Source organism: Sceloporus occidentalis, unplaced genomic scaffold (genome assembly GCF_023333645.1).
Source record: "Sceloporus occidentalis isolate IW3139 unplaced genomic scaffold, rSceOcc1.0.p SCAF_246, whole genome shotgun sequence".
Classification (NCBI taxonomy): Eukaryota; Metazoa; Chordata; class Lepidosauria; order Squamata; family Phrynosomatidae; genus Sceloporus; species Sceloporus occidentalis.
Genome location: NW_028317226.1, coordinates 618,113 through 645,007, shown reverse-complemented (window position 1 = coordinate 645,007; position 26,895 = coordinate 618,113). Strand labels below are relative to the sequence as shown.

General features: G+C 39.3%; 1 protein-coding gene across 1 annotated transcript; it reads right to left on the bottom strand.

Moving 5' to 3' along the window:
* Window positions 1-398: 398 nt before the first annotated feature.
* Window positions 399-15,172, bottom strand: LOC149276124 (hydroxysteroid dehydrogenase-like protein 2). The gene is given in 11 exon segments (XM_089503881.1): window positions 399-511; window positions 597-725; window positions 1,424-1,612; window positions 2,284-2,337; window positions 2,638-2,832; window positions 3,585-3,683; window positions 6,129-6,232; window positions 11,236-11,350; window positions 13,153-13,251; window positions 13,637-13,800; window positions 15,156-15,172. Coding segments are annotated over 11 exon segments (1,278 nt in total).
* Between the last annotated feature and the right edge of the window lie 11,723 nt (window positions 15,173-26,895).

Genomic DNA, 26,895 nt, shown 5'->3' with positions numbered 1-26,895 from the left:
AGCCAGTCATCTTGGGCCAAATGTGGCTTTTGATGCTGCTCTTGAAAGCAAAGCAGGAAACTTGGACCTGCTACACCAAAAACAATCCATTAACCTCAGTCTATCTTAATTTAACACACACAAATGAAGAAATTAATTATCTTTTAATCCAGAAATTGTTATTTGTTTTAAAGCACACAATATCGTTTTTGATGGAACAACAACCTTTATTATAACATTATAACCCTTATAATATACATCAGTGTCACCACTGAACTGGTATATAGAAAGTTACAAAAGACACATTTATTCATATAGGTTACATTCGGTCACGCTGTACAGGCCATGGTTGCTACTTGGTAGAAGTGCTTTTACAAAACGTGCAGCTTTTTGTTTAATTAGTCTTGTTGCCAATGTTTTTACAATTTGGAATTCATTTTACCCATAAGTCTTTCCAGTTTCATAGCCAAACCCATATCGCCTTTGATCTTCAGTTTCCCACTCATGAATGCCATTGTAGGTTTCAGCTTCCCTGTTAACAAGATTATAGTATTCAAACAAATGGTATTGATTTACATTGTCACACACTAATATATAAAATACATATAATAACAGACCTGTAAACATCTTAACAAAATCCTCACTGTCCATGCTCATGATCACATCTGCTTTATGCGTAGGCTCCCCTTTTCCAGCTCCACCCTTGTCATTTTTTAGGTCCAGGAACCACTTCCCTTCATCTGCCCCTAGGTACAGGAATGAACACAGAAACAATGGTCCAAAATTATAGGATATGTTTTACCAAAACAAGCCAAGGAAACAACAATACAAAGTAAAGGGTCTCTAATGCCTCCCAAAATGTTCATTACATTTAATCATCTGTGAGGATTTCAGTATCATGTGCTGAAGACACCCCCCAGGTCTTAGGTGAACCCCAAGCCTTCTTAGCGTAGAAGTGCACCATATCACTGGTTTCAAAATGAAAAAAGACTAGCGTGTCCTAAGCCAAGCTGAAGACTTTTCTTGGACAAACACTATGAAAAAAGTGTTTTATTCATTGCATAAAACACTTGTTTATAAAAGGTTGTATTTGATAAATAATAAAAAAATAAAAAAAATGGCTAGTTTTACTTTAGTAGATGCAAACACTATTGAACAAGGGAAGCATTGATTGGTATACTTTTTGGAGCGCAATCCAATATTACTGGGTTTATTAAAATGGTCTAGGATTTCTTACAAATGTATAAAGGATATAGAGTTGAACACTACATTCATTAGCTCATAGCATGATGTATTTTGAAGCACCGTGGCACACCAAGAACAGGAAATACAAGAATAGCTTGACCTGGATATTGCTTAAAGTGAAATGGTGTATTGAATATTAAAAGTAGAAACATACTCAACAACGAAGAAAAGTAAAACATGCATGTACGCAATTTCTTACCAGAGAGGACAAACTGGTATATGCCTTGGGTAGACTTCACAGCATCTTCATTGATAAATTTTTCAATCACCGTAAAAGTCTCCTCCAGCTGGCCAATGGCCTTGGGTGGTGCCTCTGATTTGCCATCACCTTTCAAATTAAAGATATGTGTTCACTTTTTACAAAGCGCTACATGCTGTGGCAGATCAGCTACATGTTTTCATACTGCCTATGGTAAAATAACGAATGTCTCAGTCTTATTTACCCAGACACTCTGACTAATGAAGTTCTACGGAGGAATGGACTTCATAGTCATAGATAATTAGTTGGTGTGGCATTTGAGCAGATAAAAGACATTTATTGGAGGAAATTAGATAAAACCAGATTATGGCCAATGCTAACCGACATAACTGTATAAAGCACTGCATTCTGTGCCCAAAGAAAAAAATATTTTGCCAGGGGAATTCCACTTTAAAAAAAAATCGCTTGCTTTTACTCTTCAATCTCTCAGTGGACTGTGCTTGACCACGCCATGGTACCCCCACCCTGCCTAAGTCTATAACAGTCTATCATAGAAGCCTTCTATCTCACTTTTTTGATTCAAAGATGGTCCAACTTAAAAAGCAGAAAACATTAAAGTATATTTTATGATTCATGTCTTGGCCTATGTTATTGTTTTATTTGCTCATTGTACTACAGAAGGCCAAGTAAAGTTATACAACCAAGCACATATCATTTGTGGGAGGAAGTCTCCCATCTATAACAGAATATAAAATGTTACATTCCGTTGAACAAATAAATATACACAGAGCAGTAATGCAGGGTCATAGAATTTCCCTTTTTATATTTTGTTTCTAAGCATTACTTACCAAGTACAGCACTTTTAATCATGCCTGGACTATCATCCAAGAAGAAATCTGGAAGTAAAGGGTGTCCTATGGAAGAACACATATATATTGTTACTATTCATAAATTCTTCTTTATGATACAACATTTGAAGCATGTGAACGTCCAACCTTTGACTCATTTTATTAAATAGTATATTTTAACGTGAAACACCAAACTTTAATTGGAACTTCACATGAGAAACAGAGATCCTTTATTAGTAATCTACTTGCTTGTTTGATCTAACCTACATTTGGAGAGCTTAGTTTGTTGTCGCATGTGATCTCAATAATGTAGCCCAAACTCTCTTGTCACATGTCATCTGCCATGCAATAAACATAAAAATTTACCTGGAGAAACTGCGTAGACATCAAGATCCTTAACTCCCTCCTGTTTCAGCAGTTCCTCATCAATGACAAAATTTCCTGTGAAGTCTTTTGGCTTCGTGAGGATGGAGTAAGCTGCATCTGCTATGATGTCAGTGGTTCGGCATTGCTTTTCCACTCCAGATCCACCCAACATGTCCATAGCAGCTGTATGTATAGCTATCAGAAAAAAAATGTACAGACAGACCAAAAGTACAAAACGTGAAAATCTGTAAGAGAACATATCTGCGTGAATGAAAAAAAAAATAAAAAAAAATATATATATATAATTTCCTAAGATACATGGTTCTAGTTAGTAACAAAGAACATTGGATGTCCTTAGGTGTTGTTTGATAGGGTCATGAAACTGGCCTGCGGATTCTGTTTACAGTTTGTACAGCCGGTAGAACTCATCTTTTGAAAACACAGTTTTGGAACTATATTAACAAGTACATTACAAAAGGTAGTGGTCAGAGTGTGGGTTGTGTGGAACACGAGGGAGCTTTTGGGAACTGGAGTGGCTGGTAGGGCTAATAAGCACCTAGGTTTCAGTTATAGGGCACAAAGGGCCGTTGTTGGGAACTAAGGGCCTTAAACTTTACACCATCAAAGGCATCAAAAACAGTCTCTTGGGCTTCCTTAAAGGGGGGCAGAGCCATTCTTAGGAGCATAAAAGGGACTGGAGAGGTTTGATTGCAGTTAATATTTGTGCCCATTATGAAACATTTTATGGGTTGGGCCCTAGATGCTACCTTACCCAAAGATTCCTAATGGCAACTCAACTTTACATATAAACAACTGGATTGCATAGTAAAACGTAACTCTTTTCTAGAATGAGCTAAAATAGATCTGTGGAAGGACGCCTCTGGTGGTATAGAGGGAGAGTTCGGTTCCTTGCACCAAAATGTCTTTATTAGCATGGTTAAAATTACCTGTTTTGGGCCACAAGGCATTGACAGCTATTTCTCCTTTGAACTCCTCGGCCATCCCAAGTACACACATGGACATCCCATACTTTGCAATGGTGTAAGCTGAAACAGAAAAGTAAACAAACCTGCATTCAGACTTTGTGTTGATACAAACTAATGTATTGTTCACTGTAGTTTTCCCTTACAATGGCCATATCAACCAAATAATTCACAGCTAGCACATGACAGTCGAAAATTACAAGGATTGCCCATGTATAGGAAGAATAGGGATAATCCAGTTAGAGACCTTAAGATAAGAAATGCTTATTTTCACTCCAAATCAGTAGACAGGATCTACATCCAAAGTATATATTAAGGTTGGTACTGAATGACTACTCGAAAAGTACAAAAGGCTTCCACAACAAATTTTTAAAACTATGTTATTTTGGACCCATACCTGTTTTACACCCCATTCCTGTGTTTTCCCCAAGGATTAAGGGCTCCCGGACCCTGTACACTCCTAATGCTGATCGGATTCCATCTTTCCCCCGCTTGGCAGCTGACCGGGACCAAGCCGCGGATTCATGGAACTGTACGGCAGCTAGGAATCGCGGCAATGCCCGCCGACAACTGAAACTGAGTCGCAACGGACATCCTTTGTCCCACCACTTTGCTCTTTTGGAGTTACATTAAACTTGCAGTGGGCAACACTCAGTGTTGGTCACAGAGAGGGAGCTCATTTGAGAACCCTGGTTTTATTACCAATCTTTAGGACCAGGGTTTACTCAGCCACGGCTATGGAACTCTGGTCCGGCTACCGCACGGACTATTTCCAACGCTGTCCATTGAAACCCGGGATTGATGCCACTCCCTCGGGATCACCCAGAAATAGCGACTTTTTCTTGGGTGGGCATTCCTGGCCATAGAACTTTATGACGGCGCTGGGCTGTCTGGTGGTTGATGGGATTATACCTTTAATCCTATCATGTTTGCTGTATGTATATGTGTGTGCAGTCCTCAATAAAGAGAGTTCTGTTTTACCCCTACACTAAGTCCAGGCTAGTGCTTGGGGGGGGGATATGAAGGGTTAATCCCTTGAGCAATTGAGCTTTCAGCGGCAAGGAAGATCTCTATGGCGGAGCTACTCAGTCCGAGTACGGGTCTCCTTCACAGTCTTAAAAACAATTTATGCGGAAGCAAAAGGAAAAAGAAAAAGGAAAAGGCAATTTTAAAGGTGTGTGGCTTCAAATAGCTAAAATAAGTGTACTTTTCCCAAAGGCAAAACAAGGCGATTTGGGGACACACTGGATCAGGTTAAAGCTGCACTGGGAACTTGACCATGGGTGTAAACGAATTGGATACGGTTTCAGCTTGCACACGTGTGCGTGAATTTATAAACCGCTTTTCTGTTTCTATATTAGTAACGTGGCCCCAAGACCATGCCAACGTCTGCCAAGGAAGGAAACAGATGATATGGTGTCCAGTTTCATAATGCTGAATCAATACACTCAAGAATCGCCACGGACAGCCTTAAGTGGGCAACTTACGTAATGTAATCATAACTGATTGCATAATGAAATGTGAAAAGTGGTCTTATCACCATGGTAACCAGAAGAAAAGGCCAATCAGCAGGACGATTTCATTGTTTACTTTGTAATAACTTTTTCTGCAACACCCATATGTCTGCCAGCATTTAGGCATTTCTCAGCTTTCATTTTGAGAACAAATGTTCTCCAATGCTTACTCAAACAAATATAATCCCATTTACTCAAATTATTTCGTCACCAATACCAGGTTCATGTCATTAATGCCCCTATTAATTACACCCCAATCTACCAAAACAACTGTATAAAACTGCCTATTAAATCGATGGAAGATACACAGTCTGCCACATAAGATGACTTTCTTAAAGAGACCGTAACCCCAACAATCTAATTTTAAGACAACTGCCTTATTTGGAATACAATGGAACCGATATTCACCAAGATTAACAGTAACATTCTTTTCACCTCGCTCCCTATAGCCATCCCTGGGAACTTCTTGGCTTCGGCTACCCGGAGCCTATCCTTGCGGGACGCGGCCAGGACTGCACACTGAAGTCAGCGTGCGGTCCCGCTGATGTGGGCGGCCGTTCCCGCTGACGTCGGGGGCGCTCAACACCCCTATTTAAAGGGGAAATGGGCGGGGCGGGTCAATACCCCACTCCCGCGACCCAGAGGATTCGGATCTTGACCGGAGAGTTCCCAGGTATGCCTATAGCATGTACAGTGGAAGGGGTGACTGATCATTCCTACAGGGCCACAGGATACTTATAGCTATAGGCATGCAGCATATTAAAGGAATATTCTAGAACATGTTGTAAACTGTAAAGAAAAGACAGCTCACCACCTGGTAAATTCTGCCTATATAAAGTAAGCAATATTCCTTTTTTAATACACTTTCATTATTCACTGCAGCCATGCAGCCCTTTTAACTTGGGGAAATATATATATATATATCTATATATATATATTAGGATACTGGTTTTACAGGAAAAAAAAGTGAATTTTACAAACAAATGTAACTTACCACAGTGATTCTTGAACCAGATTGGGTTTAGGTTTAATGGTGGGCTTAAATTCAGAATATGTGCCACTTTACTTTTCTTTAAGAAAGGGATGCATTCCTTTGACCTGGAAAAACAAATACATATAATTTACCTCTTAGTTCACAGCAATAATAATTTTAACCAAAATAATCAACTGAAAGGTTGTTGACCTCCTGGAGCATAAAAAGGGGCAGCCTCTCTGTTCATAAAAAGTATAAATACAAAGCATCACATGCATGTTCGACATGAGTGATCACTCCAGATAAGAATTCAATGGAAGCCATTTCTTAAGTTATGGAAAATTAATTAGATGTGTCTTTTTATCTATTCTCTGTTGCTGTGCATCCTATATGTGAACAAATAAAACCTGTTCTTTTGTCCCTCTATGCAGAGCAGTCCTCGTTCTATAATCATGGTTATTAAAAATCAAAGACTTCCTAAAAAATTCAAGCAGTACTTGAAACTTAGCTGAATACATGCAAATGCAGATTTAAATCAGGACATTGTACAGACGCAATCAACTGCGTATGAACAAGATCTGCAAGACCTTCGCATTACATCTTTTCCCAAAAAAAAATAATTCCACTTGAAGATAATTATTATTAAATGAAAATTCAGGTATAATTACGCATACAAAACACACAATAACATAGTGTGTGTGTGTGTGTGTGTGTGTATGTATATATATATACATACATACACACATATATATTCTAACCAAGTGTGATACTCAGTCTAGTAATTAAATATATATTTATTTATAGTATATATATATAGTTGCGAAGGGGGCATATTTTATCTAAAGTTTTGCATATGCACTTGTCCCAAGTGTTCCTTTTCAGGGTTGGGGTGAACTGGGGTCCCAAGATGTCCCCCTCTACTAGGCGCTCAGAACGTTTGCTGGGTAAAGAGTATCACAGTGCTCCACTGGCTTAGAAGTCACAGTCTGTATAGAAAATGTGTTTACAAATGAAATTATGTAAAATACACAATTCTTTATGTAAATGCCTTACTCAGTTATATAAATCTAATAGTTATAAGTTACATAACTATCAATAGGCAATAACATCTTCAAACATATTGTTAAAACCTATCCCTGCAAGTAACACCTCTATCCTAAGACACAAAAAGTCCATGTTTGGCCATCATAAGATGTTAAGAGGTGTCTGAACAAAATGCACAATCATCAACTGAAACTATTACTATTTGTGGCTAATTAACTGATTGGATATACAGCTAAAAGAACATATACTTAGTATGGAGCCACGCCAATGACAACATAGGTAGTTTTACATTCTTTAACCATTAACAAAAATGAATGCTCTTTGGGAGAAGCTGTAGCGTATCATGCCTCCTCCAGTGGTAAGTACTGCCCTTAAAGTTAGACCCCTTTAACTCTTGCGCAAGCCAGTGATGGCGCCCCCTGTCGGTGAGCATAACACATCTCCTGCAAAGTTAGAAGCAGGGGGTAGGTTAAGAAGAAAATGCATATGGGGGGATTCTGCTTTTGAATTATTTAAATGGATCACCCAGCTACCAGGTGCATATGATGGCTGGAGTGTCCCTTTAAACTGACACGCGGGTTTTCTCTCTCTCTCTCTCCCTCCCTTTCTTCTTTCTCCCTATATCTTCTTCCTACTTCATCTTTATTCTCTATCACTCTTTTTCTTAAACCAACAGCCTCAGTTTTAACAGTTCTGTCTATGTTCCATGTTCCAAAACAGCCCTGGCACTAGATCTCAATGTCAGATGACCCTCTGGGACCACCAACAATAATGTCTTAAATCTGTTCAAACTAGGTATCCCAATATCTGAACATTTGGTAATCCACAGAGAAGCCTTTAAAAAATACTCACTTAATTTATACAGTCGTCAAACAGCAGCAGTGCTATATTAAAGTATAAAATCTAATCAAAAGATTTAGGCTACACAAAGCCCCAGCATATTCACAGTATCATTTGTAATTGAAAATAGCTCTTCATTAATATCCCAAATAAATACGCGTATGGAAATTTATGCATTATGTGAACCTATTAAATGTCATAGGAAACAAAGCACTTTTATTCAATAATAAGAAGGCTATTTTTATGTACATTTCTCTCCCCTTTTGAGATATTGATTGTGATACTAAATAATGCATTTCCTTCAATTACAGGCAGGCTAAACACATATTCAGCACCCTAAGGCTATTCAATCCATTTTTATTAAATCGCGCCACTCTAATGTGTTTGATCTAGGCAATTTTTAAATTCCACGTCCAAAATACAATAGCCTCTATCATTAGATACACTACCTCATTTCCCAGCTGGCAAATGCAGCATTGTACAAAAACTTGTTACGCATTATCATTTTAATACAGGTGTCAAAGCTGTCCGCGTTGTTTTCTAATGGCGCTTCTGAGCACAATGGCATTGAATTTAGATATTCAGAGAGATTTCAAAGCGCATATTTACCTACGGTACAAAAGGTGGTTCTTTTATCTTCAAAAAAAAAAAAAATAATAATAATAATAATAAAAAAAAAAAATGCTGCTTGTGTCATGTGTATTTAATGTTTTTAAAATGAGCATTACTTTTCAGACATGTGGGGGTTATCCTGAGGTTAATTAACACCTTTCTTAACAATTCCCAAAAGGGAAAACAAACAGGGCTTATAAATACAATATATTATACTTTAACCCCTTCGAGACAAAGGCTGATTTTACTTTTTGTACCCTTTGTGACAATGGCCTTTTTAACATTTCTGCGCTGCTTGTGTTTAGCTGTAATTTTCTTCTTTCCCGTTTACTGAACCCACACACATTAGATATTGTTTTTTTCAGGACAAGAAGGGCTTTCTTTAGATGACATTGTTTTGATTGTATCATATTATTTACTATTAAAAAAATTATAAAATATGGTGAAAAATTTAGAAAAAAATGACTGTTTCTAACTTTTAGTTGAAAAATCTTTTACTCATCTATAAAAGGTAATGAAAAAACCTGCTAAATAGATTCTACTATTTGTCCTGAGTTTAGAAATACCCAATGTTTTTATGTTTTTTTGCTTTTTTCTACCCATTATGGGGCAATAAGTACAGGTAGCGTTTTGCTATTTCAAAGCCATTTTTTCCAAATCTGGTAATTCTTCCCCCCATGTGCCATTTCGGGTATCTTTGAACCCGGCCAATGCAATTTACCCCATCAAGTCATATATTTTTGAAAACTAGACAGCCCAGGGTATTCCAAATGCTAGTATTTTAACTCTTTCCATGCACCATATCTACCACCAGTCTTTGTCAAACTTTATGGTAGTCATTTTTTTGCATTTGTTTTGTCATACACATTTTACTTCAGGTATGAATTAAAATGTTCTAGTTTATGTCACTATCACAAAACACCCCAATATGTGTTCAGCAACATCTCCTGAGCGCAGCGATACCCCACATGAATGATTTTGCCTGGCTGTTTGGGGGCAAAAGGGCCACATTTGGGGCATGCGCATTTTTCAATGTTGAACTTTGGCATTTGGGGATCCACTGCCCATGCCCTATTTGGTACATCTTTGAGCCAGGCCATTTCAGTGTGCCCAACAAAACCATAGATTTTTCAAAACTAGACACCACAGGGTATTTTAAATGCTGGTATTTTAACTCTTTGCATGCACATATTTTACCACCAGCATTTTTTCAAAGTTTGCAGTAATATTTTTGTGTGTGTATTTTTCCCACACACACCTACTTTATGTATGAATTTACAGCTCCTGGTATATGCCGCTGTCACACGACACCCCATAATGTGTTCAGCAACATCTCCTGAGTGCAGTGATACCCCACATGCATGGGTGTGTCATTTTTTGGGGGAACTAAAAGGCCACATTTGGTACGTGTGCATTTTTCTAATTGGAAATTAGATGTGTGGCCATCCTTCCCCCCGTGTTAATTGGGACGTTGTTGAACCTGGCCCATTCAATTTACCCCATCAAATCATACATTTTTTAAAAGTAGACACCCCACGGGCATTTAATATGCCAGTATTTTAACTCTTTCCATGCGAGAATTGTTTTAAGCTAATATGCTAATTTTAGGACTTGCTCACAAAAATATATTTTTTATATATATATATATTTTTTTTTTATTATTTTTTTAAAAAAAAAATTTTACATTTTTTTTCAACTTGGAGGTTCCCCTGATAGTGACATCAGTGGGAAATGATTTTTACATTTTACTGTTTTTTTACTATTTTTTTCTAATTATTATTAATTTTATTTTATTTTTTAATTTATTTTTACTAATCACACTGTGATTAGAAAGCTGGGCTCCATTGACTTGCATGGTGAATGCAGTACCTGTATTCAACCTGCAAGTGGAGCCAAAGTTCTCTAGATGGTCTGGACTATCTAGCGAACTTTTAAAATTTGTGGTTCCTGTTACAGGACGGCGGCCATCTTCCTTGATGGCGAAGATTGCCGGCAGCTGCGGCTGTGACCGCTCTCCGGAGCGGTCACAGCCCATCAAAAGGTTAGTGTTTGGTGTCGCTGGATGCCTCCTGATCGAGGCATTCCAGCGACACCATTTAAGTTTAGGAGGCGATCGTCGATCGCCTCCTAAACGCTTTTAAAACGGGCGTCCGCCGCCATACAAAGTATGGCGGATGTTGACGCCCCGTGGAGGGGCCAGAGATGGCCCCTTCGTGCCGATCGCGGCGTTGCTGAATGCCTCGAGGTCGAGGCATTCAGCAACGCTTTTTGGGTGCAGAAAGCGATAGTAGATCGCTTTCTGCACCCGTTTAAAGACGTGCCGGTCCTGGCACGTCAATTGTCGTAAAGCACATGCTTTTCCGTGCCGTGCCAGGACCGGCAATTGTCATTAAGGGGTTAAAGGAACATTCAGCCCGTTTATTTTGCATTTCTTTACTTCTATTCATTCATTCAGTAATAGCACCAGGAACGCATGAAGGTGAATCACATATCACAGAAATATCCTTGGTGGGAACATTCAGCTCTTCTAGCTATCTTTCCAGGCCAGGATTTGCCTATTTGATTTTCTTTGTAAAAGAAAAAAGCTGTTTAGTGAGATAAGGCGAGTCATTAGCAGTGGCATGATACTTACGTAAGATATGTTCCCCTGGTGTTAATGCCCATCATGAGATCCACTTTCTTCATTGGGGTATCAAGAGTGTTGGTCAAACTGATGGCACTAGCATTGTTCACCAAAATATCTATGCCTAGCGGATCAAAAGAAATTAAATATTACCAATGGGCAGGAGTGCAAGAAAAAAAAAAATGTTATTTAATAAACGGAGCCGAGTTCAAGTTAAGCGTGAATCTAGATTGGTTATAAAACGGTATCATCTGCTCATGGCAGGACCACTATAGTCTCCAGCAGGCCAAGCTCATTTAGACTGCTTTAATTGCAGCAGCTGGAAGTGAAATGTCAGCCTCAAATACACTCTCTTATCTTCATCATCGCAGTATGAGAACAAACTCTTGCGTGTTAAGGTTGGAATTGGGAGGAAATCCTTGAAAGTCTATCAGGATCAAGTTATTTTTTAAATAACATGTTATTGAGGATTTTTATGAACGAAAGATAGGGCGAGAAGGGGAGTAAGTATACAAAAAAGCTAAATAAATGCATATACAGAACGGAAATCATAATATAATCATAACATAACATCTGGAAGAGAACGTCAGAAGGGATTTTAGAATGCATATGCCTCCTGATTTCCCAACCATTACATTTCAAGTTAAAAGATGAATGGGGGGGGGGGGGGGGGGGAGCATGGCGACACTCTAGGGGACATCTGACCACAGAAGGAGCTTGAATTTTTCAGATGATGTAAACTGTAGCCACTCAAACCAGGCTAGTGTATAGGCTGTATACTGATCCAAATTCTCTTAACTAGCCCCTTAACCTACCTGCTCACCCAATACCAAAATGAAGGAGTCTTATCTTTCTTAGATAATATACATTTTGCTGCATTGAGCAGATGTAAGCAGACACAGCCAGTGGGGTATGATGAAGAAGAAGAACTGTTCACATACAGAGATAAAGTAGAGTGAACCCTCAACCGCTCACAACCCCACCACAGATGCAGGAAGCTGCCTTCTTTATTATGGCAGTGTCATCACACGGGATTAGCGTCTCGGAACATCATTGGAACCCTAGTCGGCATATTATACCAACATATAAACATTTTCCTGGATTCTGTTATCCAGCGAGCAAAGAGTGAGCGAGGGTACATATTTTTAACTACCCATGAAGAGCGAGGGTTTTGCAAAGTACCAATATGCCCCTGGAGGAGGGGTAGTGTGGACTGGGAACTGAGCTTCTTTTAAGGTCATTTCCTAATCAGTCTCTGGATCTAATGAAATATGTAATTTGGGCATAACAAAACTCCTCGACCCTGTTGGGCGAACATCAGGCACCCACTGTTGCAATGGCATTAGGTTATTATGTGATGGGTGATCCTGGTGGGGAAGGGGGTTGATGGTAGCTGCTGCCAACTAACTATAAAAAGGATGTACATAGGCAAGCACACATACCTGTTTGCAACTCTAGCCATGGGTTAAACACACTGTTCCTGCATCACAGATTGAGCTGGCCCTGTATTATGAACAGCTAAATAAGATTGGAAGTCATCCAACTAAACTGTCCATTATGGAGGGCCAACTAAGCCCTTTTTGCAGGGGAAACGTGCCAGTAATGATGATCCTTTATAATGCAGAGTGAAGTTGGTGAGGGGGAAATGCAATGTGCAGTTCACAGGAAATGTTGTGTTGCTCCTTTATTCATTCTTAATTTTTTTTGTGCCGCCAACCTATGCCATTCAGTGTGTGCTTTAATCTTCAGCTAAAACCAAAGGATGATTGTGACGTCCGGCAGCACATGAGAGGCAATTATAATGTAAAACAACCCAAAAATCCAGCAGAGACCACTGAGAGCAGCCTCTCCGACGGCTGCACACATCACACTGTCAACACAATTTACGTAAACGAACAAAGGCTTGAATAACGTTTGTACAAATACCTCCAAATGTTTTCACCGCCTTTGCCACCGCGTCGCTGATCTGCTTCTCATCTCTCACATCAACGATACACGGTAAAGCCTTTCCCCCCACAGCTTCAACTAGTGCATACAGAGAAAATGGGAACGTTATGTCGTACATGCCAATCACAGATCCGTGTTCTCTTTAAAAAGATACTCCTACGGTAAAAAGCTCAATGTTTGGGAAATGTTACAAGTGACGTAGGAAGGAGCTACACATCCGTGAATATTTTAATTATGAAAGTAATAAAATAAATGATGAATTTAACAAAAGATAAATATGTTAATATTTTTGTGTTAGAAAATAAGATATGTGAGAATAACTGCATGCTCTTAAAGCGCTAACCCAGCAGTTATTACTATTATAGAACTTCCCAGGCAAAAGAAGAGCGCAAATCTTGCGCAACAGTATTTCACTCGAACTTCATTTAACGCTATAAAGTGTAACAAGTCAGGGAAATCATACTTTCGTTGGCTGTTGAATAGATGGTTCCTGGAAGCTTAGGGTGAGGCTCGGCTGTTTTAGCGGCTACCACAATATTTGCGCCATCCTTTGCCGCCTTTAAGGCAATGGCTTTGCCAATTCCACGGCTGGCGCCGGTGATAAAAAGAGTGCACCCTGCAAGTTTTCTGCAACAAAACACAAGTAAATAAATAATACATGGTGATTGCAGTCTGATCACAGAGATCAAATGATTAAATGGGACTCGATCTCTTGGCATATGAATCCTAGCAAGTTCCGGTTCCTTGACTTAAAAGACGCAGCAGATGTCCTCCTCCTCCGTGGTCTGACATTTCTTGCCATTGATTGGCTGCCTTAACCAGCCAATCAGTGTCAGGAAAGCTTCCCCATTGAATTCAAAGAGAGCACTTGCTGCTCACGTGCATTTGCTGTCCCAGCACTGGAGCTTACCGAAGGGGGGATTCTACAGACTACCCTCACGCATCTGCAAAAGCATCATTACAAAAAAAAATTTAAAAGAGACCCATTAAAGTGCATATGGTGGCTGGAGTGTCCCTTTAACAATTACACGTGTCATCGTGATAGCACATTATTTGTTTTCTGATGACAGATGTCATGAGAATAGCCTGCGGCTCATGAAAGTCTGCTAAACAACGAACATTGAGCCATCTTCCAAGTTGGGCTGATTGGTATTGAACTATTCCCACGCCTTTGGAAGAGACACAAAAAAGTTAGACCAATAAAAAACATACATACATACATACACACATATATATATATATATATATATATATATGAAAAGGGCGTGCTAGATTCGACAGTGTAGGATTCTCGCACGTGCTTTAAGAAGTGTTCCTCTATGGTTAGTATGCTCTGGATCACTCCCGTTAATACAGCAAATCAATACATTGTGCACTACAAACACCTCTAGGACAAATACAAATGACTGTATACTGTACACGGAAGATGCAATCCGAATATCACTTAATTCGTATTTACGATTCATTAAACGATTAGGGTTCAAAAGTGGCTATGGAAAAAGCTAGAAAATAAAACGTTCATTAAAATGTATAAAAATGCCTACACAGATGTGTAAAAAAAAAAAAAAAAGCCTCAAATATTTTAAAAAAAGTTTATATCTTGGCTGGCAACACTTGATGATGTTGTGTTATAGTATGAAACAAATGTACGCGTGCCCCTTTTCTAGAAAAACATCTAATCAAACCCCTCTAGAATGTATTATATGCCATAACAGGGTAGCCTTCAGACTAACAGAGGCTTTATATATATATATATATATATATATACACACATACAGAAACGTGCATCATAATCAAAGGCATCAGCCCTGTACAGTCTGTATATTTCCCAGCATTTTATAACACAGTCTGACATTTGGCAAAGAATTAACATGCAGCAGCACAAAAACAAGTTGAGAAGGTGGAGGCACACTGTATAAAAAAAAAACAAAAAACAAAAAACAAAAAAAAAAAACTTTATTCATGCTTGAATGATTGCTTACCCTGTATTTGGCAACATGGTGGAGTACAGATTAGCCCTTAATCAGGAATATACTGAGGTGAAGCAGGTCAGGAGGGGATGCACTTGTCTAGGGATCTGGAAAGTGAAAAGAAGAGGGATTAGAGTGTTTTAACTGGAGCTGCTGCTGCTGCTGCTGCACTTTGCCCCACATTTTAAAGTTCACCCCAATGACGTAATGCCGCAAAGATTAGACACATTGCATAACTCCATTAAGGCATTAAGAACGCATCTGCATCAGGCATTTAACTCCACAATTTACAGCAACTTAGCCTTACATCAGATCAGTATGTCATTCACTTGACCGGTCACCTAGTTCCTGCAAGAAAGTGTCAAGTGGGCACGGCTCAGCCTATCAACATATTCCTTCAGCGAGGTTCTATTGGCTGTATAGTGGGAACGAGGCTTGGAACGCCGGAAGCTGCGGGATTCGTTAAGGAGCGCAATGCCACTTTCCCACTGAGAGGTGTGTTTCGCTTCGGAGGAGAAGAGGAGGGGGCGTGTTTTCTTTTAATCACGTGATCCAGTCAGCGCGTACTATACTGTACAAGGGTGCAGCAAAGCGCGGCTTGTTTAGTCACTATACAAATTTGGCTTATGAATAACATAATAATAGTAATGATAATAGTGATAATTTATATATAACAATAATAATGATTAATAATTATTTATGAATAACAATAAATAATAATAATATGATTAAATGGTTAAATTGCACATAGCCTATATTTAGCCAGATGTGGTATATATTTGTGTGTTTTAAAAAAAAATACTTTTATAGTAGTATTTCAATGCAATGTTTAACAGAAAAGTATAAAACAAAAAGACATGCTGTCCAGCCTCAATTAAATCGCATTATTTGTAGTAAATTTAAGCGCTTCATGACATAGTCTTTAACCACCAGCATTTTTGATTGTAAAACCCGGAACGATATGAAGGTTCTATTAAAATCAAGAACCGTGACTGCGTCATATGGGCATGCAAGAGAAAAAACAAAACACGTTATGTGGCGTTATAAGACAAGGACCCTTCTTATCTTATAGGAATCTTATGCGAAGTCCTAGAGGAGGGCATACCCGGAGAACATTGCTAAGCAGCTGAAATACGTTTGACTGTAGTGGACGGATCGCTGGGGACACCCACCGTGTATGAAGCATGTGCCTCTATCTGTGCTTGTCTCTATCGATACCACCTTTGTGACACTTTTTCACTATCCACGCAAATTATTTTAAGCCTCAAATATGTTTGCTTTTCACATGTAGGTGGTTGAGGACTCCAGAAACAATAGGGCTATATAAAAGCTCTCGAGGAACACCTGCTGTCTAATTTATCCCAAATTATGTCAATTCCTATTTTATTTAATGATATCCTAAATATTCTTGCAATTCCCTTTTTTTCATTTTCAGGTGAGGGCATGTTATCAATTAGCACGGATGGGTCTCAGCAGAGTTCAGCCCTGAACCATGGGGATGGGAATGTAGTAGATGGTGGTCTACAGCTGCAAATAATCACAATAATGTCCACAAAAACAAGAGGAAATATGTTTGTAGACATTTATTTCCCTAAAACTAGTAAAATATTTGTAGTCACATTAGTCTTGTTAAAGCCTGTGCGTTTGTCACACCCCTCAACCATGCCCCTAAAACACTTAACCCTGACACAAGAGAAAAATCCAAAAGGAACATGTGTATGTGTGTTTTATTCCTGTGATGGTACGCATGCGCAGACTCCAATGGCTACTGTCTCAATGGGTTCATTTATTGAACCCACAGTTTTAGCTATACAGCTCTGTTTCTTGTAAAATAAGATGTAGAACCATATATAACCATTGTAAACTCTAAAAGGTCCTCCCTTCATATCTGAAAAAAACTAAAAATGATTAAAGATGATATTCTGTAGGACTAATGCAGTATTAGCTGTATCTGGCCATATTAGCCCAAAAAAGAAAATGGAGTCTTTTTTATTGATGTAAAGTTACATAAGTGTTCGGGACCTCAGAGTTCTATTCTTCAGATGGAAACATGGCTTAAGACCCCGAGGTCCCCAAAGATTTTTTTCTATGTTGGCCCAACCAAGAGCCCCTTACAATAATACAAACAGTAGATACATAATGAGAAAACATACAAACATGCACTGAAGAAAATGAGACAGTCTAGCTTATGCCAATAGGACAGTGGTCAGAGTACAAACTGCTTGGTGTTTCTGGAAATTCAGAACTATTGGCAATTATGGGTTTTTCATCTCTTCAAAACTTATAGGGTTAAATAAGTAGGGTAACCAAAACATTCTGCCTTTTTTCACCTTTCCTTATAAAAAGGACACTTTGGCCTTATCTCTCCTGTGCCATGGATGCCTGCTTTGTTCTAAAGTGAAGTGCATCTAGTCCCATACAACCGCACCACTGAAGAATGTATATTAAAGAGACAGTTTATCGTCCCCGACAGCACCACTAAAGAACAATGCATATTAAAGTACTTTGGGAGTACTATACTATGCATTCTTTCTTTAAAAATACTGCACTTATTGCAACAATGAAAGGCCTAATACTCAAGTATATCTTTATATACAGTCTATTTATTTTTCCCTGTCTCCCTAGCTAAATCTTCTGCCACGTGATATAATTACTTCCAGTAAGCACCAGTGATGGCTCAGCAAGTGTTCTGAGACCCCCCATGCATATGTGCAGTGCTCCATTTGATTCTGATTCTGTTAGGGGGCTGCCTGGAGCACAGGAGTGTCCCTTTAAATACCTCACTGAGCTGTCTGCTGCATTTTACCTAGAAATATTTATTATGTCTATAGAATTTGTGGTTTTGCCACAATACATTTAGGAAACTGGTCTAAGCCAAAAATGGCTTCTCTGAAGAATCTATTAAAATTACCAAGATCTTAGTGAACACTCTTAAGATGAAGGTTTAGTATTTCTAAATACTGGGGACAAGGTTGAATGACAAAACCATTCATCATCAGCCATATATGAGTATGTAAATCTAATAACATTGTCTTTTTCAGTGAAGTTGTGGAATTATCTGCTCTTCAAAAAGCTCCATCAACCCATATACAGACATGCATAAAATCAATATTAATTGAATATTTTATGAATAAGAACATCCATTACCAGTAGATCTGCACAGAGCATATAAATATAGACTTCATTGTGATAAATGAGTTTATTTCTTTTTTTTTATTTCCTTAGGGATACTTTTGTGCCAGAACTCTATCTGCTGCTTTCCAAGCTTTGTAGCATCTGTATTTTAGTCCCAGCTTCAACATTATCAGGAAGCTCTTACTTCAAAAAGCTTTGCTATAAAATAAAAAAGAGATCCTAGCTAAGCTGTGATCTACGTGAGATACATTAATGGACCATTAATTAGATTTAATAATATGGCATGTTTCATAGGTTAAGTGAAGCTAAAGTAACAGTTAAGTGAAGCTAAAGTGTTCAGCTTTAACATCTGCACTTGGGTGATTGGGGGATGTTTGAGGGGGGACATAGATCTTTATAATATTACTGATTTCTACATAGATCCGGTTCAATGTTTCTCCTTCCTTGGACCATTTTTGACAGGTACTACATGCTGCAGAACAGGAACACCCCACAAAAGTTGCAGTTTTGAAGATGCCCTGACCCAGTTGTGTAGCCATCACAATTTGGGCCTTGTGAAAGTTGCTCAGATCCTTATGCTTGCCCATTTTTCCTGCTTGTAACACATCAACTTTGATAACAAAATGATAACAAGATTATCAGTGTTATTCACTTCACCTGTCAGTGCTAATAATGTTATAGCTGATCAGTGTATGTATTTACATTCTGTGGCTACACTATAGGGGTAATATTTAGTTGTTTTGTAGAACAAATGCAAAATATACATACAGATCACGTTGTAAAATATACTTTATAAGTGTCTCATTTTTAGTGTGACAGTGCTGACTTTCAGGCACTATCCCTGTGTTTCATGTACCTGCCCGGGTAGTAAGGCTCATGGGCTAGTTCAGGAGGTCCCCTGACTGACCCAGGGAGCTGTAAAATCAAAAGATCTCTGTCATCCACATGTTTATGGAGTGGTTTTTAACCCCTTCGTGACAAAGGCTGATTTTACTTTTTGTACCCTTCGTGACAATGGCCGTTTTAACATTTCTGCGCTGCTCGTGTTTAGCTGTAATTTTCTTCTTTCCCGTTTACTGAACCCACACACATTAGATATTGTTTTTTTCAGGACAAGAAGGGCTTTCTTTAGATGACATTGTTTTGATTGTATCGTATTATTTACTATTAAAAAAAGTATAAAATATGGTGAAAAATTTAGAAAAAAATGACTGTTTCTAACTTTTAGTTGAAAAATCTTTTACTCATCTATAAAAGGTAATTAAAAAACCTGCTAAATAGATTCTACTATTTGTCCTGAGTTTAGAAATACCCAATGTTTTTATGTTTTTTTGCTTTTTTCTGCACATTATGGAGCAATAAGTACAGGTACCGTTTTGCTATTTCAAAGCCATTTTTTCCAAATCTGGTAATTCTTCCCCCCATGTGCCATTTCGGGTATCTTTGAAGCCGGCCAATGCAATTTACCCCATCAAGTCATATATTTTTGAAAACTAGACAGCCCAGGGTATTCCAAATGCTGGTATTTTAACCCTTTCCAAGCACTTATTCTACCATCAGCCTTTGTCAAACTTTATGGTAGTAATTTTTTTGCATTTGTTTTTTCACACACATTTTACTTTAGGTATAAATAAACAGGTTCTGGTATATGTCACTATCAAAAAACACCCCAATATGTGTTTAGCAACATCTCCTGAGTACAGCGATACCTCACATGAATGATTTTGCCTGGCTGTTTGGGGGCAAAAGGGCCACATTTGGGGCATGCACATTTTTCAATGTTGCACTTTGGCATTTGGGGATCCACTGCCCATGCCCTATTTGGTACATCTTTGAGCCGGGCCATTTCAGTGTGCCCAATAAAGCTATATATTTTTGAAAACTAGACACCCCAGGGTATTTCAAATGCTAGTATTTTAACTCTTTCCATCGTTGATCGCCTCCTAAACGCTTTTAAAACGGGCGTCCGCCGCCATACAAAGTATGGCGGATGTTGACGCCCCAGGGAGGGGCCAGAGATGGCCCCTTTGTGCCGATAATGGCGTTGCTGAATGCCTCGAGGTCGAGGCATTACAGCAACGCCGTTTCGGTGCAGAAAGCGAAAATAGATCGCTTTCTGCACCCGTTTAATGACGTGCCGGTCCTGGCACGTCATTTGTCGTTATCGACATGAATTTTTGTGACGTGCCCGGACCGGCAATTGTCATCAAGGGGTTAAAGAGACTCTACCAAGTAGGTTTTGTTTTAACACATACAAGTTGAGATACAAGTTGAGACAATAAGCTTTGTCTTTCCCATTGTGTTTCCAACATTTTATAGTGAAAGAACCTATGTACTTTTTCCGAATGACCCCAATGATTAAAGCAGTCCAGACATGAAACTCTAATAGATTTCCTCCATTTCAGCCTTGCTTGTGCTTTGTCAGCAACATATAGCTATGTTAACCATCAGCACAGGAACAAATTGTATGAATGACACAAGAGTAACTTCCATTTTTCCCCACTTCCTGCCGACGTGAATGAGCGTTCCTGCTGACATCGCAGGAAACACCCCCATTTAAAAGGGGAAGGGAGTTTCAAGACCCCGCAACCCGGATAATTCCGGTGAAGCCACGCTTCTCGAGTTCTCCAGGTCAAGCCCGGAGAGTTCCCAGCTATGCTGATATACTGACAGACACAATCAATGGGAAAAGTAGGTACAGGGCCGGATTAAGAGCATTATGGGCCTGGTGCTGAGGATTTTGGTGGGCCTTTTTATGGAAATAAAGAAAATACACAGAATAGGCAGAATCTGAACTCCTCGGCACCCATGTGCACCGAAGAGAACATCAGTGCTTGGCAGATAGTATAAGACAGAATCTTATGTGATGGGATTGAGAGTACATCAGTACACTAAAAAAGTCATCATACACGGGATGCCTGAAGCCACAATTTAGTGCCACTAATCCTCTTTAACCCCTTGATGACAATTGCCGGTCCGGGCACGTCACCGAAATTCAAGTCGTTAACGACAATTGACGTGCCAGGACCGGCACGGGTGCAGAAAGCGATCTATTTTCGCTTTCTGCACCGAAACGGCGTTGCTGTAATGCCTCGACCTCGAGGCATTCAGCAATGCCATGATCGGCACAAAGGGACCATCTCTGGCCCCTCCCCGGGGCGTCAACATCCACCATACTTTGTATGGCGGCGGACGCCCGTTTTAAAAGCGTTGATCGCCTCCTAAACTTAAATGGTGTCGCTGGAATGCCTCGATCAGGAGGCATCCAGCGACACCAAACACTTACCTTGGGATGGACTGTGACCGCTCTGGAGAGCGGTCACAGCCGCAGCTGCCGGTGATCTTCGCCATCAGCAAGATGGCGGCGGCCCGGGAAAAAACCCAATAAAGACGAAAAAGTCTCGCATGGAAAGAGTTAAAATACTGGCATATTAAATGCCCATGGGGTGTCTACTTTTAAAAAATGTATGATTTGATGGGGTAAATTGAATTGGCCGGGTTCAACAAGGTCCCAATTAACACGGGGGAAGGATGGCCACACATCTAATTTCCAATTAGAAAAATGCACACGTACCTAATGTGGCCTATTAGTTCCCCCCAAAAATGACAAACCCATGCATGTGGGATATCACTGTACTCAGGAGATGTTGCTGAACACATACTGGGGTGGCGTGTGACAGCGGCATATACCAGGAGCTGTAAATTCATACATAAAGTAGGTGTGTGGGAAAAATACACACACAAAAATACTACTGCAAACATTGAAAAAATGCTGGTGGTAAAATGTGTGCATGCAAAGAGTTAAAATACCAGCATTTAAAATACCCTGTGGTGTCTAGTTTTCAAAAATATATGGCTTCATTGGGCACACTGAAATGGCCCGGCTCAAAGATGTACCAAATAGGGCATGGGCAGTGGATCCCCAAATGCCAAAGTTCAACATTGAAAAATGTGCATGCCCCAAATGTGGCCCTTTTGCCCCCAAACAGCCAGGCAAAATCATTCATGTGAGGTATCGCTGTACTCAGGAGATGTTGCTAAACACATATTGGGGTGTTTTATGATAGTGACATATACCAGAACCTGTTTATTCATACCTGAAGTAAAATGTGTGTGAAAAAACAAATGCAAAAAAATTACTACCATAAAGTTTGACAAAGGCTGATGGTAGAATAAGTGCTTGGAAAGGGTTAAAATACTAGCATTTGGAATACCCTGAGCTGTCTATTTTTCAAAAATATATGACTTGATGGGGTAAATTGCATTGGCCGGCTTCAAAGATACCCGAAATGGCACATGGGGGAAGAATTACCAGATTTGGGAAAAAATGGCTTTGAAATAGCAAAACGCTACCTGTACTTATTGCTCCATAACGTGCAGAAAAAGGCAAAAAAACATAAAAACATTGGGTATTTCTAAACTCAGGACAAATAGTAGAATCTATTTAGCAGGTTTTTTATTACCTTTTATAGATGAGTAAAAGATTTTTCAACTAAAAGTTAGAAACAGTCATTTTTTTCTAAATGTTTCACCATATTTTATACTTTTTTTTAATAGTAAATAATATGATACTATCAAAACAATGTCATCTAATCAAAGCCCTTCTTGTCCTGAAAAAAACAATATCTAATGTATGTGAGTTCAGTAAACGGGAAAGAAGAAAATTACAGCTAAACACGAGCAGTGCAGAAATGTTAAAACGGCCATTGTCACGAAGGGTACAAAAAGTAAAATCAGCCTTTGTCACGAAGGGGTTAATGCAGACTGAAATAGAGTAAATAACACAATACCTTTACTTTTCCTCTCACTGATTTCTGGGCCTAGAAAGTTTTGTCCTCTGAAGTGACTACAAATTAAGAAGGGCGTTTTATCTCTGGATAAGTAAAAATTAAATAGTTCAATGTATTCATTCAGTAAGCCAAGTTCCAATCAACAGATAACACACACCAGGACAGGCTTTGCCACACCGACGCCCCCACACATACACCAGGAGAGGCTCTGCCACACCAACGCCTAAACACACTCACACGCCAGGATAGACTCTGCCACACCGACACACATCCGGACTGGCTAAGCTAACAATACTTTATTTTTTTTTATTTTCCACACTGCTTATGTAATTTGTGTTTTTCCCCCCTTTTGTATCGCCCCCCCGCCAGCCCTATGTGTATTTATACCCCCAGCCTGCCCCTCCCTTTGGTATTAATTTATGTGATGGCCCCAGCTGCCCCCTTGTGTATTAATGCCACCGGCCCCCACGTGTATTTGTGCACTCCAGTGGGCCGGCTGCTGATTGGTTGCTGGAGTCACCTGACCAATAAAAAAAAAGAGATGAAACCAGGATAGTATCATATTGCATGCCACTTTATTATATTTTATGAATAAATAATTTTTCTTCTTGGATTTATGGGCACCAAGGTAATTGTAACATGTTTAACAATGACCACCGCTTTTGCCAAGAAGAGTTAACACCCAGCATTACTGGCGTGGGAAGAAATTGGCAGCAGCCAGATTTCAGCAATTAACCTTAACCACAACTCCAAGCTAGAGATTCAGGAGTGTGTTGGGGTGAAAACTAAAGGATAGTCTCTGTAGCGTAATCTTGGATTCTTTTTTGCTTTTGGTACGGGAGAAAAAGCAATTCTGAGCAACCACGTAGACCAAAACATAAGCCATCTTGTCTTTGCGCTTACAAGCCACCATTCTTTAGTTTATTTAGTGTGTTTGTGAGTCACGTCAGCTAAAGGACTGTATTGGGGATTGTTTCTCTAAGCCCTTATGCATGTTCTCTGTGGTGTAGTGGTTATGGGGTTGGATAAGGTTCTGTGTTTGAGTCCCTATGTCTTCATCTTTACCTAGATCTGTTCCAGTTTTTGTTTTTTTTTGGAGACTAAAACATAAGACATCTTGTCTCTGCCCTTACAAGCCACCATTCTTTGGTTTATTTAGTGTGTTTATTTGGGAGCACGGCTAGCTACAAGACTGCATATAGGTAAAAAACCAATGGATAGTTTTGAGTAGAGAGCATTGCTAGTGTCTGTAGTGTAGTGGTTAAGGTGTAGAACCAGCGTACTTGAGTTTCTGGGTTGAATTCCATGGTGGTCCTTTTTTTCAACTGTCTCTCATCTCTGTTTTTTTTTTTTGCATTTGGTGAGAGAGTGTATAGTGCACTCTCCTGCTGGAACCTTTTTTCAGCCAAGGGACATTTGGATATTTATATCATCATTCACAGGCCATACAAAATCATCAACTTAAAATTTAGCCCTGTATTGTATATTTATCCCACCAATTAGCCCTATATTGTGTATTGAATTATGTAATGACTCCCAGCCAGCTCTGCATCTAAATTAATGGCCCATTGCCCCCCCACCCTTGTGTATTGTTCTCATCCAGCCCCACATTGTGTATTTATCCCCCCAACGCCCCCCCTTTATGTAATGCCCCCAGTAAGCACCCCCTCATGAAATAATGCCCTCACATCCTTGCATATTGCAGCTGCTGATTGGCTGAGCCTTGTAAGCTGACTCCAACAGCCAATCAGGGGCTGGCCCTTACTCCTGCCTACTGATTGGCTGAACCTGGTCAATTGACTGCACCAGCCAATCAGGGATTGGGATTGAGTACCATGGGGTTTTTAAACTTCACTTCCAGGCCTCTATTCTTTTGATGTTCATTTTCTTTCAGAGGTCCAGGTCCTGTGGTTGCAGTTGTGTCCAGGCTAGGGCCTCTGGTTATATATTGCCATTGGCCCTATTCTTTTATTTTGGTGTTTTTCCTGCCGCCACCTTTGTTCTTACTCCAATAATGCTAATGTTTTTTCCTTATCTTATCATGAGTAGTTCTCCTTGCCATTGCTTGAATGTGTCCTGTTCAATCCCTTTCTGTTGTGTTGTGTCTCTGTAGCTAACTGGCTAGATGTGTAAATACTAGGCCCATTAGAAGGCAGGTGGTACAGTACAAATAGTGGGGTTTATTCATGTTTTCACAAACGTTTTCAGAAAGGTTTCCATTTCAAATACCTTACTTTGCCAGTGTCAGCCAGGGCCAACACTGTCCGCTTTCTCCAGGAGACCGATGAGCTGGCAGAGTATAACACAAAAGTCAATGGCCTTGCGTGACGTTAAAGATGATTGAACTCTCCATTGTACAGGTTAGCCAAATTCTTCCTGCACAAAGCTCACCGAAATGTTCTCTTTATAACGCCAGACCTCAATCGGTTCTGGGCCTCATGTTGGTTTTTATGCCTATCCTGTGCATGTCTCTCGCTTTATTACCCTCTACCGCTTCTGCTGGGAGGCTTCCATTTCTCTACCACTCTCAGAGTAAAACTCCTTTATATTACATCTAAACCTCTGACTCACTAGCTTCAGATTATGACCTTGTTTAACCATTTCTCCTCTTTTGAAACAAACATCCCTCGTGTGATGTGTTAAATGCCTTTAAGGTATTTTCTCCAAACGTATACATATTGACGTTCCTTAGTCTTTCCTGAGCCTGCATTATTCTTATCTACAATGGTAAGTTGAACACTTCCTTTCACTGTAACTCATCTAGTGCTCAGTTTTCTCAGAATTGTTTCCGCTTTACATGTAGAGATACTTAATAGTTTATTGGTTTTGAATTGCAGTTTCAGTGTTTTGCTTTTTTTTTTTTTATTATTCACCTTTTTCTTTTCCCCAATGTCTCCATCCCTTTCCCCAAGATCTGTAATCTCTTAAACTTCTAGCCCATCCACTCTCATTGTATTCCTCCTACTACCCCTATACTCTGCTTTGCAATTCACTTCTTTTACTCTTTTTTTGCTTATAACTTTTTGTTGTTGAGGGTTTTTTTTCTTGTTGCAAGAAACTTGTTGCATCAGCATGAGTTAATATCCATTGTACATATTCCAGATAATGAAACATGTTTTGTTTAGTATAGCATTCATAATGTAATCAAAGTACACATTTGCCTGTAAGTAACATGTTGTATCCAATCTGAACCGTTGTATGGCTTGTAGCCTGGGTCATCCTCCCCATCTGATAAATATGTTTGAGTGTCACCAACACTTCTCCAATAACAGGTGGATCTGTTTCAGTTTCTTGCAATCTTTACTTTAACAGATAAAAATAGGAACCCCAGTAACCTCCCTATGATATTTCATTTTTATATGCTGAGGGATGGCCACCATAATGTGCACTTCTGGTGAATAACTTTTTTGGTAACCTTTGAATAATTGAGACATCTAAAGACTTTTGCTAAATGAATAAAACTATCTCCCAAATTTCTGGAGAATATTGCATGTTAAGCTATGACACCCCACTTCCTGATAAAACTAAACTTTTGGAGACAAGAAATATTAAAAAACAAACACACACAAAACAAAAAATTATTAACATATAGAAATGAAACCATGTGAGTATGGTGCTTGTGTTGGCCCAGGACAGCATGGGTGCCTATAATAATTAACAATGTTGCAATTGTAAATAACACATTGATATCATTTTATCCCACTTTTTGAAATTAGGCAAAGACTCCCATATGGAACAGATCTACCAGTTTCTCGATGCCTCGTTTAGCCTTTTAATGTTATTATGAACTTTCCACCTTTCCACCTGTATGTCCCATTCAGTTTTCT